Here is a 15,160-nt window from a genome sequence, read left to right as displayed (position 1 = left end):
CTGAGGCCCAGAGAGGAGAGAGGTAGGCAGAGGCACAATATCTCTCTGTAACCAGGGGGTACAGATGACAGATCTCTCTGCAGTGGGGACAGATGTACCATTTCCACTCTATCCCTCTCCTCAGCTACACAGAAGCTTCCAGAAGGCACCAGGGCCTCTTGTCTCCTTGCCTTTGCAGCCGCTCTTCCTTCTGTCCAGCAGGCTCCTGTGCACTGAACCCTCAGGCTACATTAGGGCTTGCCCTGCCTCCCCCAGCACTCCCCACGTGGCCCTGAGAGCAGACGCTATTATTACGCCCACTTTGCTGAGGAGGAAACTGAGGGTCAGAGAGGCGAGTCACTTGCTTGAGGTCATAAGGTCGGCAGGCGGCAGGGCCAGATTTGGACCCAGGCCATCTGGTACCAGCCTCCGCAGGCATGGCCCCGGCACCCCACATTTACAGGGGCATGCTTCTGTCTGGTGGGGGCGTGTACAGGGGAGTCTGACCAAGGTCAGGGCCTGTACTGAACACTAGTGGGGAAGGCCATGGACACCCCTCCACAGATCCACGGGAGCCCAGATGGGGCACCCGGCCACCACCACGGCAATGACGCGGGCTCCTGTGTACTGGAAACTCCCCATGTGCCTGGAGGTTCAGAGGGGTGAAGCGCTGTCCCCTCACCCAACCCTGTGCAGCAGAGCCCGACTGTGACGAGAACACACCCCCTGTGTGTAGCCCCCGAGGCCTCCCAGGCCTGCCCACCCGCCAGCCCCGAGGCTCACACGCCTTTCCGCCCTTTGGACTTGGAAAGGGAAACACTTCCTGGAACAGCGAGGGCGAGGGCGGGGGGTGGTTCTGACGGATGCCCTCAAGTCTCCCCTCCACCGGGCATTCAGCCACCTGCCAGGCCCTGCCCCTGGGCTGCGGGTGACTCACCAGACCTTGACTCTGGGGCAGCAGACTGCGCCTATGGCAACCGCAGCCAGGCAACAGGCCCTCAAGGATGGAGGGAAGGAGGTGGGAGAGAGGCAGAAGGACTTGAGGTAGGAAGTACCTAGGATTGCAGGTGCGGGTTCCCGGCTTCCAGAATCTGTCTTCAGGGCTTGGCGAACCACTCTGCGAAAGCAGAATCTGCTCAGCTCCAGGCACGGCAGCCCGGGTGATAGCAGTGGCATCGAGCCTGGCCTTTCCAGCCGCCAGAATCCTCTTTGAGAAACCTCGCTGAGCAGGAGATTCGGGGAGGCCCAGGAGCCCCAGAGCCAGCCTCCTGGCCCAGGAAGCACTCGGAGTGTGTGTTCCCAGCCCTGTGTGTGTATGTGTGCGTGCGCACGCGCGCGTGTGTGTGCATAAGTGCTCACACAATGGTGCTGGCGGTGTGCTGGCGTGGGGCGAGTAACCTGTTGCATATTTTTTAAACAGCTCTATTGAGTTCTAAGTGACATATAATAAACTGCCTATATTTAGAGCACCCAGTTCGGTGAGTCCCGGCAGGTGTCTACACCTGTGAACCAGCCCCACCACCACCATAATGAGCACATCCATCATGTGCTGAGCCCTCCCATTTGTGTTGTTCCCATTTTAGAGACAGAGAAACTGAGGCTCGCGTTAAACAACTTGCTCAAGGCCTTGCTTGGCTGGTAAGTGGCAGAGCCAGGATTCCAGCCCAGATCAGCTGGGCTCCGTAAGCCACTGCTTGTGGGTACAAGCTGCAGGGAAGGGAAGTGCTGGGGCAAGGTGTGGTCCGGGAAGCCGCAGGTGGCTCAGACACCCTGGGGTGGGCTCGAGAAGGGACAGATGATGTGGCCCCAAGAGTCACCCAGCTCTTAGAGTCACTCCTGCTCTGCCACCTCCCAAAGGGACCTGGAGCCAAGAGGGTGGGCACCGGAGTGGGGGCAGAGCAGACCACCTGCACCTGCCCTGCTCTGCCTCAGTGATCCCCTGTGCCTCGTACGTGGCCCATCATAGCACACGTCATGCTGTGCTCTAAGTGTGCACCCCCGACTGTGAGCTCTGTGGGGACAAGGACCATCTCGCGTTGCCTGGCATGTGGCAGGCGCTCAGAACAATGCTGCTGATTCTATTGTCTAGAAGTCAGTTCCTCACCTATAAAAAGAGAGGATTAAAATCCCCTGCAGGTCTGGAATTCCACGCATGCTCTCATCCAGACACTAGCGAGCCCCTCCTGCCTGGCAGGCTGTGTGCACGTGCGCCCACGGAGGACCTCAGCCTCCGGGTCTGAGCGGTGTGAAAGAATGCATGCACCTGGGAGTGCGTACCTGAGAGAGTGAACGTGTGTGCACGCCTGCACGTGTGTGCCTGCATGCACGCACATGTGTGGGTGTGTTTGGGCCTGTGTGTGCACCGAGATTACCAGGGCAAGCGGGCTGGGAAAATGATGCAATCTGACACTGGCGTTGCTCCTGCCCTCTCAGTGTCTGGTGAAGCTCCCTCCTCCCTCAGCCAGCAAGGCCCCTGGGCTGGGTGATGAGGCTGAGCCTGTGCAAAACCAAGCTGAGGTCTCCAACTGGGGGAGGGAGAGACGGGGAGAGGAGAAGAAACAGCACCCACAGGCCAGGGAGTGAGGACTCACTACGGGCAAAGCACAGTGGCCGGCTCCTGCAGCCCTGAGCTGCTTAAGCTGCTCACCTGCAAAATGGGGGCAGGCGAGCATAGCCCGTCCCGCAGAGGGCGACTGCGAGGATTCCGTGAGATGCTGCGGGAGCCGGGCAGCAAGCCTGTGCCCACTAACCTCTCGTTACCACGGCCACGGCGGACCCTGGGCAAGTCCCTCACTCTCCAGGCCTTGATCTCACCACCCACACCACAATCTGAAAGGCCCTCCGCTTCTGACACCCCTGGACACCGGGCGGCCTGCCTAGCGGAGATGTCCAGCAGATCCTGGCTGTACTCAGCCTCCCTGAGTCCCAGCCTCGCCCCCACCCCCTCCAGGAAGGGACCAGGGCAGGTTTCCCCAGCTCCCAGTGCCAGCCCAGCCACCGTTCACCGGAAGAGGGACACCTGGGGGGAGGGAAGAAGGGGCCTCATGCCAAGATGCCTGCCAGCCCGGCCTTAGCTGGCAAGGCAGGGGACATTCTCCGTGGCCCCAGCGAGAGCCATCCTGCCAGCTTCCCGTGAATGCACCAGGCCAGCCCGGGCACTTGCTCAACACCAAGAAAATTCACACGGCTCTAAAAGGTCAAAGCTGGGACGATGACAAGAGCAGATACTATGTCCAGTGCCACACGTGCGTCATTTCAAGGTGGAGACTGTTATGACCACCATTTACAGATGATGAATCTGAGGCTCAGAAAGTGAAGTGACTTGCCCAGGTCACAAGCTAGGGGACAGCAGAGCTGGGACTGAAACCCAGGCTGACTGCACACGGCCTGCTCTTTACCGCTCTGTGCCCTATACTCCAGCCTCCAGGAGACCACAGACTGTGTCCCCTCACCTTACATGCCTTCCAGAAGACAAAGCCCCCAACGAGTCATCACCCATCAGTATTCTGCTTCTCTGTACGTCAGGGCTACAGCCAGTGAATGTTCCTCTGGAACCCCTCCCTGACATTCTAACTCAGCTGAGCTGAGTTCATCACAGCTTTGAAAAACCCTGGCTCCACCTTGGCAATAGAATTGTCCTGAATTTGGGGCTTCCTCATTCTAGGACTGCAGCCCCATCACTTTGCCGCTCCCCGCCTTGTCCAATAGAGCTAGGATGCAATTCCACATTTTGACCAGGAGGTGCCGCTGTAACATTTGCTTGACAGCATCGGCTCACATCGTCTGCTTGTTTTTGGTGAGAGACAGAAAGGAGAGGGATTTCCTTCCCAACAGACAGATGAAGAAGCTGAGGGCAAGAGGCTGGCCCTGGGCTACACACTGTGGACTCCTGGGGCCTAAGAATCATATCAGGAACACTGGCTCTCTTGGGGGCACCAGCACTCCAGCAAGCTTCCTCCACCCAAGGTTAGGGGTCATTCCTGCGTCTGCCTTGGCTTAGAGAGGGTGAGTCTCTAGTTTCAGTGTCAATGCCCTGAGGCAGGTGGTAGGGAGACTACTAGATCTCACCAAGCCCTGCTGACAGACACTCAGACTCTCTCCTAAGAGCATTTGCTTATGGAGGAAAGGGTGCATTCACCATTTGTTTATTCTACTACTAATATTGAAATGCCTATGGGTGCCTGGCTTGTCCCAAGTCTGGGGGGGATCCTGCCCCACAGGAGGGAGCCAAGGCCTGGAAGATCAACTTTGCCAGTGTTACAGTAGAAATTAGAGCCTTGGACCCTGAATTCCAGCGAGGTTATCTCTTTCCATATGAGTGCCCAAGGGCAAGGCTCTCACTTTAGAGGCTGTGTGCCCAGAGCTCTGAGGAAGGAGCTGGCGGTCCTGGCTTACCCCCAGGGACTCAGGGGGCGAAGATGAAAGGGGGCATGGCAGGTGGAGTGCTTGCACAGCAGGTGAGTCTGGGCCTGGCCCCCCACAAGGAGTCAGGCTCCTGGGGCCTGGAGCCAGGGAAAGCCGTTACCAGCAGAGCCAGCTGACCCCACAAGCCCAGAGCAGGCAGGCAGTTAATGGGGGCACATGGGAGACTCAGGGAGCTCAGACTGCTGAGTGAGGGCTCACCTCCCCCACCCACCCCGTGCCTGGCCTGCAGCCACTCATTAACTACCACTGAGCAGAGCCAGAATTACTTCTCAGCATAGAGCACAGGACAGGATCCCAACCCACCCCCAGGCCCCCCAGCACTGGGTCTGAGGGAGTTTAGAATGGAGACGCCTACAGTTTCTGTTCATCATCAAAATTCCTGTCCTCCCTACCCCCCCACCCCAGAACCTAAGGTAGGAGGCCTGTCTCCTGCTCTACGTCCCTGGTGAGCAACTCTCCAGACACAGCAAGTGAATGGACCGGAGCACCGCGCACCGCTCTCAACAGTCTACGGAGACCTGCACAGCCTTACTGTTTCCTAACCTCGAGCCTGCGCCGGGATGGCAGACGGAGAAACTGAGGCCCGGAAAGCTGGGAGGCTGACCCCAGGCCTCACCCGGTTGTGCCTGCCTTCCAGGCTGCGGTCTGCTGGCCTCCAGGACCCGCCCTCTCCTGTCACCAGCCGCGGGCTGGGAGGGGAGGAATCAAGGCCCGGGGCCCATTTGGTCCCTCCAGGGGGAAAGGACGGGTTTGTTGCTGCCGGCGATGTGCAGCCAGACCGCGATGCTCCGGAGGCGGCGCGCTCACTTCGCAGAGAGGGACGCGGAGGTGGCCTCGGTCACTGGGACTTCCTCAGCGAGCCCCAGCGCAGGAGACAAGAGCTTCCTCCATTGCACAATGACCACCCCCCCCTCCGCCCTGTAGGGCGCAGCCGCCACAGCGACCAAAGGCAACAGCAGCCCGAACAGACGTTTCCTGCGGAGCAGCCCCTCCTACGGCCCGGCGCCCGCGAGGCCACCGGCCCCACCTGGGCGGGGAGCGCAAAGCCCTTTCAGGAGGCAGAGCCCGCGACTGACGCCCCTCAGCGGAGGGAGCCCAGCCACACCCAAGACACTGGGGCGGGCGGCCCGGGTCAGGAGCCCACGTGCCGGGGGAAACTGAGGCTCGGGGCTGTGGGAGGGGCCGTTACGCCCAAGAGTACCGGAGGCGTGGCAGAGGGGGGGTTGGAACTCTGGTTTCACGCAGAGAAAAAGAGGCGGAGACAGAGAAGGGGTGGGGGTAGAGGGGCGAGGAAATCGGGACCCCTACCCTCTCCTGACTCCCAAGGTCTCCATTTGGGGGGTTCGCGGCACAGAGGAAGCTGGGTCAGGGAAGGAAAACCCAGAAAGGTCCTCGGCCCACAAAGGGGGCAAATAACCCAACAGACCCCCGGACTCGCGCCTCGGCCCCATCCCGGCGCCCCGAGGAACCCAGGAATCCGGCCGCCAGGCGTCTGAGCAGCAGGCGCCCGGGCGTCCGTCCTCTGCCCGAGCCCACGGGTCCCCTCCGCCTCCTCGGCTCGCTCTCGGTGGGATCCGGGGAGAGGGTGTCCTAGGCTGGGGAGTGGGAAGGGGACCCTGGGCCTCTCCCGGGCCGGGGGCTCCTTACCGCGACCCAGGCGGCGGCGGCAGGCAGCGGAGCAGGGCTAGTTGCGGCCGGCCTCCGGGATTATAAACCCAGAGCCTGGGGCAGGGCCGGGGACCCGGGACACGTGGGGGACGCGCGCGACAGGCCCCGCCCCCGGGCCCGGCCCCCTAGCGGAACCGCTCAGCGTTCGCGGCCACCTGCGGGTGGGCGGGGCCCGGCTCGCCCTCCCTTCTTGCCCCTCCCCCTTTCCCTCGTCCTCCCCTCCCCTGTCCCTCCCCCAGTCCTCCACGCTCCTGCCTCCCTTCTGGTGCCGGCACAGCCTCCCGAGGGCGCACGGTGCGGGTGCACGCGGCGCGAGTCTCCCCGCCGTGGCCCGGGGGCCGGCGGCTCCTAGGGCTCGGCGGTGGCTGGAACCCGCGCGACTGGCGGGGTCACCGCAGCCGTCCTGCCAGAGACTTGCCGCCTGGCCCTTGGGGAGCGGTCAAGCGCTTTGAGGTGGGAGTGGGGATAAAAGTCCCTTAGGTGCGGTGAGTTTCCTGCATACTTTTGTCTCGTGGTGGCCTTTCTGCAGCCCTCAAAGCTCCTCCCTTACCCCCAGTAGTCCCGGTGAGCTGGAACCCATGGTACCATGAGAAAACCGAAGCGGAGGTGGCACTAGAAGGTCGAGGTTTCATCCTCAGTCCCGGGCTGGATCCTGGCTGTCTTCCCAGAGCCTGGCACCTGACCAGACTTCCGAGGGCGCCCAGTAAATAGTGAATACGAGACTGGCCGACTGCTAACCCATTGGGCAGGGAAAGTTGAGGTTCACAGAGGCGAAGCTTCTTGCAAAAAGAAACAGGGAGTTGTGACCCCCGTCTGGCCTTCAGATGCTTCTGTGCCTCAGAAGTTTCCCAGCCTGGTTTACAGGCCCCAGATCACCAGTCACTGCAACCACAACCCAGTAAAACAGCAGGTCCCAACAGGTCCAGGGCAATGCCGGAGTGAGGACTCACCCAGAGGGCAGCTTCCCAAGTCCTCCCAGCCCTGAACCCCCAGGAGGTGGGAGCCCAGGCCTGGCGGCACTACTGGGTGTGCCACTCAGCCATCTTGGAAAAAAGTGGGAGGATAGGTGATGCAGGCCCCTTCCTGCAACGGAGAAGCAACCAGAGAGAGGGACCTTCGGAGGAGAGGGGCGAAGGCTGCTAACTGTCCCTCTCAGTCCCTCTGCCAGCCGGTCCCCCATCCCACCCCTCGCACTCCCGTCTAGTCGCTCAAGCATATCTGTCAGTTTAGGAGTTGTGAGTCCTTCAGGAGGGAAAAGATATCAAACCAATTTACAAGCAAAGCTACAGCTTAAAATCACTATGAGCCCCCCAGCCTGTGGCATCCAAACCCCTGAGGGGGCTGTGATGGCGAGGGGGCACCCACGAGCCACGTGGGGCTGGGTGACTTGAGGCAGCTTCCTGCCAGGAGGTGCTGTGAGCAGTGGCCCCTTTAGCTCGCTCACTGGGCCGCCTCTGGGCCTCGAGGAGCCCCTGGCCTGCCGCAGCAGCAGGAAGCGAGTGAGGAACAGCCATAAAACAATCCGCGGCAGCGGTCGGGCAGCACTGGTCAGGTTCCTCTCCCTACAGCTCCACTTCCTCCTCTCAGAGCTGCCCCGGGGGAGCAGAGCATTGGACCGTCTCCTCTAGGTCTCCATCCTACCACTCTGTGGTCGGTCCTCGATCCTCACTTCTTCCTTTAAGATGTCACTGCCCTTTGAGAAAGTTGGGGAGGGCCTGGCTGGGTGAGGACCACCTCCTTGGAGTTATTACAGAGGAAGTGGAGAGGGAAACTGAGACAGTAAGGCCTGACATTCCCCCAAGCTCCCCAAAGTCAGTGGTGGCCCCAGAGAGAAGCCCCATTACCCAGACCTTGGAAAGAGGGCAGGGTGAGGGGTGAGCCCCAGCCAGTCTGGGATGGATGGGTGAGGGGCACGGGGGTGAAAGAGGAGGGAAGGTCATATTCCCTAGGACATCTGGGTGGATCCGGGCCATAACCAAACCGTCTGGTTATCACCAAGCGTTCTTTTATTCTCTGTACATTCCTTTAATCTTCACGACTACCTTATATGAAGTCGCTATTACTGTTATCCCCATTTTGCAGGCAGGAACCTGCAGCACAGAGAGAGGATGTATCTTCCCCAAGGCCACACAGCATGTAAGTGGCAGGCAGGACTAGAACCCAGTGTCTGAAGCTCTGGCCCAAACCCTCTGCTCTAGCTCAGGCTTGAGCTGAATTAACAGAGGAGCCAGGGTCCCAGTCCCAGAGCCACAGGCAGTGGGGACCTTTACTCCCTGCTGCGGAAATGGCTCCGCCCAGGGAACTGTCCCTTCCTGGCACACAGGCACTGGTACAATGAGAGGCAGTGAGGTCACAGCTGTCCTGAGAGGAAAACAGGGGGCCAACTGCCAGCAGGGGCGCCCCGCACTGAGCCCCAGGGTGGATGGTGGCCCAGAGGCAGAGATCAAGGTGAAGGTGGACTGCTGGCTCCTGGATGAGCCACTTCCCACCTGCACCCTCCATCTGCCAGGCGGACTTCCGCACCCTGCCCCTGCCCTCACCCTGCAGACTCCTTCCAGGGTCCAGGGCTGGGGCGTGGGCTGAGCCACACGGCCTTGCCTTTCACCACACCGGGCTCAGGGCTCCTCAGGGAGCCTACACACCACCTCTCAGGTAAGTGAGCTTGCGTGGCACCGCTATTGGTGCCATTGATCTATTTATCCTTATGCCAATACCACACCATCCTGATTACTATAGCTTTATTGTAAGTCTCGAAGTCAGCGTATATCTTCCAACTTTGCTCTGTTTCAAAACTGTTTTGGCTATTTTGGGTCCTTCTCATTTCCATATAAATAGTAGAAATAACTTGTCGGTTTATATAAAAAGCCTGCTGGGATTTTGATTGGGAATTGCAATAAATCTGCATATCAGCTTGGGGAGAATGGACTTCTTAACAGTATTGAGTTTTTCAATCCATGATCATGGTATAGCTCTCCATTTATTTATGTCTTCTGAAGGTTTCCAGCATTAAAAAAACTTAAAACTGTTTATTCAGAAGTATTAATTGCTATTTCCATGAGCAATGAGAAAGAAACTCAAACAGTCAGGTCAATGTGTAGGAGGCTACATCTTGAGATGAACGTCATTTGTGCTAAATTCAATTTTTATTTTAAACCAGAAGCGTATCTCTAAGATAGTGTTGTAATACATGCCCTTGAGTGTCACAAAAGGGCTCCTTTCTTTGATGTGAAATCTTGGGCAAGAATCTTCTAAGGACAAAGACTAGCAGAGCTAGAAGAACTGGAGCCTCCTCAGGTCCCTGCAGGTGAGGCGGTGTTCCAAATGGACTGCGCGAGGCTGGACAGCCTCCACTTGGGAGAGAATGTGTGGCTCTTATGGGAAAGGTCTGAGGTCTGTGGCATCAGTGTGAACAAGGTCACCTTTGGTGCTAGAAGAGACAGGGCTTCCTGGGGTCACAGGTATGGCTGCTCCAGAGCCCAGCTTTGAGATGGATATTTTATTGGTCACCATGGATGACTTGCCAAGTGGAGTCCTATTCTTAGGCAAACACCCAAGTCTTCTGTTTAGAGAAGAGGAAGACCTGGCAGGTTGGGGCATCTTTGATGGGTGGTACAAAAGGCCTCAATTTCAATGGGAGGCCAAAAGATCCATCTTGGCTCAGATGTCTGAGCAATGTGTTATAGTTTTCAGTGTACAGGTCTTGCTCTCTTTCATTAAATTGATTTCTAAGTATTTTAAGCTTTTTGATACCATTGTAAATGATGTTTAAAATTTCATTTTCCAATTGTTTGTTGCTAGTATGTAGATAGTCAGCTCCAGTGGTCTAATGGTTAAGATTCGACATTCTCACCACCACTGCCCGAGTACGTTCCCAGTTAGGGAACTGCACCACCCATCTGTCAGTTGTCATACTGTGGCAGCTGTGTGTTGCTGTGATGCTGAAAGCTATACCACCAGTATTTCAAATGTCAGCAGAGTCACCCATGGTGGACAGGTTTCAGCAGAGCTTCCAGACTAAGACAGCCTAGGAAGAAGGACCTGGCCACCCACTTCCGAAAAAACTGGCCATGAAAACCCTACGAATGGCAGCAGAGCATTGTCTGATACAGCACCAGAAGGTGAGAAGATGGCACAAAAAGACCAGGCAGGGTTCTGCTCTGCTGTACACAGGGTCACTGGGAGTCACAATCAACTTGACAACACTAACAATAACAACAAAGTATACAGACATACAGTTGATTTTTGTGCACTGGCCTTGTGTTCTGCAACCTCGCTAAATTCATTAATTCTAGTATATTTTTGTAAATACCATAGGATTTTCTATGTCACAATAACGTTATCTGTGAATAGAGACGTTTTTACTTTTCCCATCCTTGTCTTTGTGCCTTTTTTTTCCTTGCCTTATTGCAATGGTGAGGACCCCCAGTACAATGTTGAGTAGAATTGGTGGCAGTGGACATCCTTGCCTTGTTCATGATCTTAGGGGAAAGCATTCATCCAGTCTTTCACCACTAAGCATGACGTTAGTTGTAGGTTTTTCATAGATGCTTTTCATCAGGTGAAGAAGTTCATTTTTATTCCTAATTTATTGAGAGTTTTTATCACGAGTAGGGACTGACTTTTGTCGAATGCTTTGTCTGCATATATTGAGAAGATCATATGATTTTCTCCTTTATTCTATAAATGTGGTGCATTACATTGATTGATTTTTCAGGTATTGAACCAACCTTGCATTTCTGGAATAATTATATCTCAATACAATTGATTTTTAAGTTTAAGAAAAAAAGAGGCATATAGGAGAAAATCAATCGCAATGTGTAGACCTTATTTGGATCCTGGTTTTTTAAGTGTATAAAGAAATACCATCTTTATGAGCAATTAGAAGTTTGAACGCTGGCAGGATATTTGACAACAGCAAGGAATTACTATTGATTTTTTAAAGGTTAAGTGTTTTAAAAGTTAAAAGATTTTTTAAACTTGAGAGATATATTTTGAAATATTAATGAATTAAAATGTTTTTTCAAAAAACTTTGATGGTTCTTCATCACTCTTAGGATCAAATCTAGAGCCCTCGCCTTCTCCCTTCTCCTTCACCCACTATGCTCCTTCTGCACTGGCCTGATGGTGGTTTCTTCAATGTGTCAAGCTCTTTCTTGCCTTGTGGTCTTTGCACATACTGTTCCTTGGGGATGCCTCTCTGATCCCTTCCTCTCCTCCCTCCAGATCGTCCCCTATCACATGCTGACTCTCGTGCTGACACATAGTAGATGCCTGAGGTCTCCAGCAACAAAATGAAGGAATGTGAGGGCTCTGGTCCCTTCTCCCTCTCCCCACTGCTGCTGTCATAGACCACCACCCCCTCTCATCTGTACCACTCAGGAGATACCTGACCTGTCTCCCTGCCTGTGCTCACTGCTCCCCCTCCACACTGCAGCCAGGGGGGATATTCTAAGTGTCGGCTCTGACTGTTGTGGCCACTTGTCTGAACTGCCGAAGGGCATGCTCAGGGGCCGTGATCTCATTAAACAACCTACAGACAGGCACTGCCTGTGCACTAACCATGGGGTAGGCCCCTCCTGTCCTCCATCTCTCTACTCTGCCACTCAAGGGCTCTGCACCTGCTGGTCGTGGAGGGTCCTGGGTGTGCAGAGACCCCAAGCACCTCGCCCTGCCACCACTAGTAGCCACTTTGCTGCTGCCCAGGCCTGGGCACTGGCCCCAGGAACAGAGCGTGTCCTCTAGGCTGGACCCCAGGTTGCCAGTCCCTGCCCAGAGGGAGCACAGAGTCCAGTTGTTGCGTTCTTGGAAAAGCCACATCAGGGAGTTTAATGAGTGACCTGCAGGGCTGTTTTCCACCCCGGATGGTTCAGAACAGCCTCGGAGGTCAGGTGGCAGCGGGGGGCGGGCAGCTGGACAGGGCTCTGGCCAGTGATGGCCGGCAGCTGGAAAGAGAAGTGAAAGACATCCCCTTGGAGCCGGCTCTGGCTGAGCTCCCTGGGGAGGCACCTCCTCTACTCGGCGACCATCCCTGTGGGTGTGGGCGGGGTGGGGGGGGGAGCTCGAGACTGGGAATCAGAGCCTGGATCCAGGCCACGTCTGCCGCTGCCTTGCTGCAGGACTTGGAGCACTCGCTCATCTTCACCAGCCTCCATTTTATAGCCTTTGAGGGGGATTCAGGAGAGGTAGGGGAGGAAGGAGGCCGGACTGAACGGACGCTCCCTTGGCAGCTCTGAGGTCTTGAATTGCCCGGTCCCTGCTCTCCATCCTGCTCCCGGCCCTCCTTCTCGTTGCCCCACTCCGTCCTCGGAGAGTAGAGGTAGGGGAGCCTGGAGGCTAGGGACCCTGGGCTGTGCAGTCAAACTGGCCTGGGTTGAGTCCTTCTCTTCCCCTCCAGGCTGTGTGAGCTTGGACAAGGGGCTCACTTTTCTGAGCCCCCATTCCCTCATCTGTGAAATGGGCATACTATGTCTTGCCTCTGGAGCGCCTGTGTGAGTTACATAAACTCAGGCCCATAAGGCACAGGACATTCAACAAACTGTAGTTTTACAAACACAAAGGGCCAGGGAGAGACTGGGGAGGGGCACACGGGAGTGAGTAGGGGTGAAAGAGAAGTCGGCGCCTCCCCTTTGCAGGTCTCACCTCTGCAGTGCTGAGGCCTGGGGTTGACCCTCTGCTGGGCTGCAGAGTTCCTGGCTCCATCAAAAATTAACAGCTCAGCAAAGGGCAGGGCTCAAGCTGTGACCCCTGGCCCCCAGAGTTGCCCAAAGAGGGCCATTCAGCCCAAGGAAGGCCCTCACAGGCGGGATCCAGGGTAGGGAGTAGGGGGAGGTCCTGGGAAGCCCCTCTCCCTCCTCTTTCCTCCTGCCCCAATCTCTCCTCCACCCAGCCTGAAATTCCACCATTAGGGACTTCTGTGGTTTAAACCAGCAGTACGCGTACAAACTAGGGTCCCAACCTATTTTTGTAAAGCCCGCAAGCTAAGAATGGTTTCTGCACTTCTAAATGGTTGAAAAAAATCAAAGGAAGAATATTTCATGACGTGTGAAAATTATATGAACTTCAAACACAAGTGTCCATAAATAAAGTTTTATTGGAACACAGCCAGGCGCATTCCTTCGACCGTGGCTGTTCTTGTGATGCAACGGCGAGGAGAGTAGTTTCAGCAGAGACTGTATTTCCTCAAAGCCAAAATATTCACTCTCTGCCGTTTACAGGAAATGATCCCTGATTTAAAGGAAACCAGCTCTGACCGTGGAAGTGCCCTGGGGAAGATTCAGGTGGGGCTGTGAGGTGGGAGTCAGAAGTGGCTGTCTAACCATTAACCAGTCACCCATCAGTGCCCGGGTCCTGTCCCCTCTCGGAGCCTCCTTTTCCCCATCTGTAGATGATACGGCGATTTCTTCTCTGCTGTCCCCAGCATTGCTGGAGGCTCCACTCATATAGTCAGACTGTCACTGGCTCCTTAATGGGAAGTAACTCAAGACAGCTTTCCTCGGAGCCCAGAGGAGAGAGTGGGCCTGCTAAGGGGGAGGTGACAGCATCACACTCAGCGTGGGGAGAAGGGAAAAGGATCCCTCCGCTCCAAAAGCACAGGCGAAGGAGACGGCCTCTTTCTGCCAGGGGCTGTGTCTGGTCGCTGCTGCGGCAGGGGCTGCAGCCAGCCCAGGCAGGAGGGCAGGGGCAGGAGCAGTGGGAGGAGAAGCAGCGCTGGGCTTCTGCTGAGTCCCCTGAGACCAGCCCCCGTCCCAGCACGCTGGAGACACCCCAGTACACAGATGGATGTTCTCATCTTGTCCCTCCCAGCTCATGGTCAAAGCCCAAAGGCCCCACAGGATCTGCCCCAACCCTCTCCCCGCTCTGATTGTTCCTCCCTTGGCCTCCCCTATCCTTGCCCGGACTTCTGCCACGAGCACCCTCCTGCCCTGGTCTTTGCTGTTCCTCTGCCAGAACACCCTTCCCCCAGAGGTCTGCACGGCTTTCTCCCTCACCTTCTTCAGGTCTCAAATGCCACCTTCTCATGAGGCCCACCCTAACAGGCCTTAAAAACACCCCTACTCCCCGCCTCACCTTCCCAACTCAGTTTTTCTCCCCAGTGCCCCTCACTAACCGACAGGTACACGTCCCACTCTCCATTTCCTTTCTGTTTATAGACCCTTTGCCACCAGAAAGTGAGGTCACGAGCACAGGGACGTTGTGTTCACTGCCTGGGACATAAGGAGGACTTAATGAATCTTCAGTGGATGAGTAAATCACTGAATTTAATGAATTCATTCGAAATAATTAAGAATTATTCTTAATTAAGAATACTTTTTGCAATCCATGTATTGCAATCCACGTAATACATTCCATTCTTGTTTAATTCTCCCCACCGCCCTATGTGGGGCAGGGGGAGGCCCTATTGTCATATTCACATTACTGAATGAGGAACATGAGCCTGGAGAGGTGCTTGGGCCACCCTGCTCATGAAGCAGGCTGCTGGACTCTTACTCCAGGGCTCCTGGACCAGAATGGTGGTGGTCTCCCTCCCAGTCAAAGCCCCTTCTTACCAAAGCAAAATAATTGGACAAAGAAGTCAAGTTGGTTAAAAAAACAAACGTTTTTATAGTCTACACACCCACCCACACACACACACCGGGTTCAGGATGACTGTGCCAGGTGTGGGGGGTGTGGCAGCTGCTGCCATCCCCACAGGGTAGGGTCTGCCCCTCCCCTCGGGCGTCCTGGTGCGCTGTGTCCTGGCCCAGGTCCCCCTGGGGCTTGGGGCAGGCCTGGAGGAACCGGGTCACCCGTTTCGGCTTCACCCCAGCCCTGCCTGCGGGCTCTGCCACCTAAGGGCCGCCTCGGAGGGCTGCTGCAGGGCCCACCCTCACGGGGGTAGGAGAAGCGCGGGTCCTCAGGTCAAGGCCGCAGGCAGGGTCGTGTTTGCTGAAGGTCTCTCTGACGCACAGGGGCGGGAGAGGATGACGTCGCCTGCCGCAGCAGGTGGCGCGGCCAAGGGCCACCTGGGCGGTGGGTCTGGGCCGGCTCCTCCGCGCCCCCCATCCCCGGAGGTCGCTGGCCCAATAGCTGCTGCCGCTGGCCGCGCCCC

At 56.4% G+C, this 15,160-nt stretch overlaps 1 protein-coding gene across 5 annotated transcripts in view; it reads right to left on the bottom strand.

The window, feature by feature from the left end:
- ASS1 (argininosuccinate synthase 1) overlaps nt 1-6,118 on the bottom strand; it is a 54,372-nt gene extending 48,254 nt beyond the window's left edge. For 3 of the 5 annotated variants that reach the window (XM_058524293.1, XM_058524296.1, XM_058524295.1), the window contains exon 1: nt 1,035-3,650. In XM_058524293.1, coding sequence (XP_058380276.1) covers nt 1,035-1,386 — 352 coding nt within the window. In that variant the 5' untranslated portion in view covers nt 1,387-3,650. Of the gene's footprint in view, nt 1-1,034; nt 3,651-6,051 lie in introns of those variants that run through there. The other 2 variants (XM_058524297.1, XM_058524294.1) reach the window with 2 other exon arrangements.
- Nucleotides 6,119-15,160: the final 9,042 nt, after the last annotated feature.

The sequence above is a fragment of the Diceros bicornis genome, chromosome 28, assembly GCF_020826845.1.
Source record: "Diceros bicornis minor isolate mBicDic1 chromosome 28, mDicBic1.mat.cur, whole genome shotgun sequence".
Classification (NCBI taxonomy): Eukaryota; Metazoa; Chordata; class Mammalia; order Perissodactyla; family Rhinocerotidae; genus Diceros; species Diceros bicornis.
Note: the sequence above shows the minus strand (reverse complement) of the source record. Positions and strands in the feature narration are given on the sequence as shown.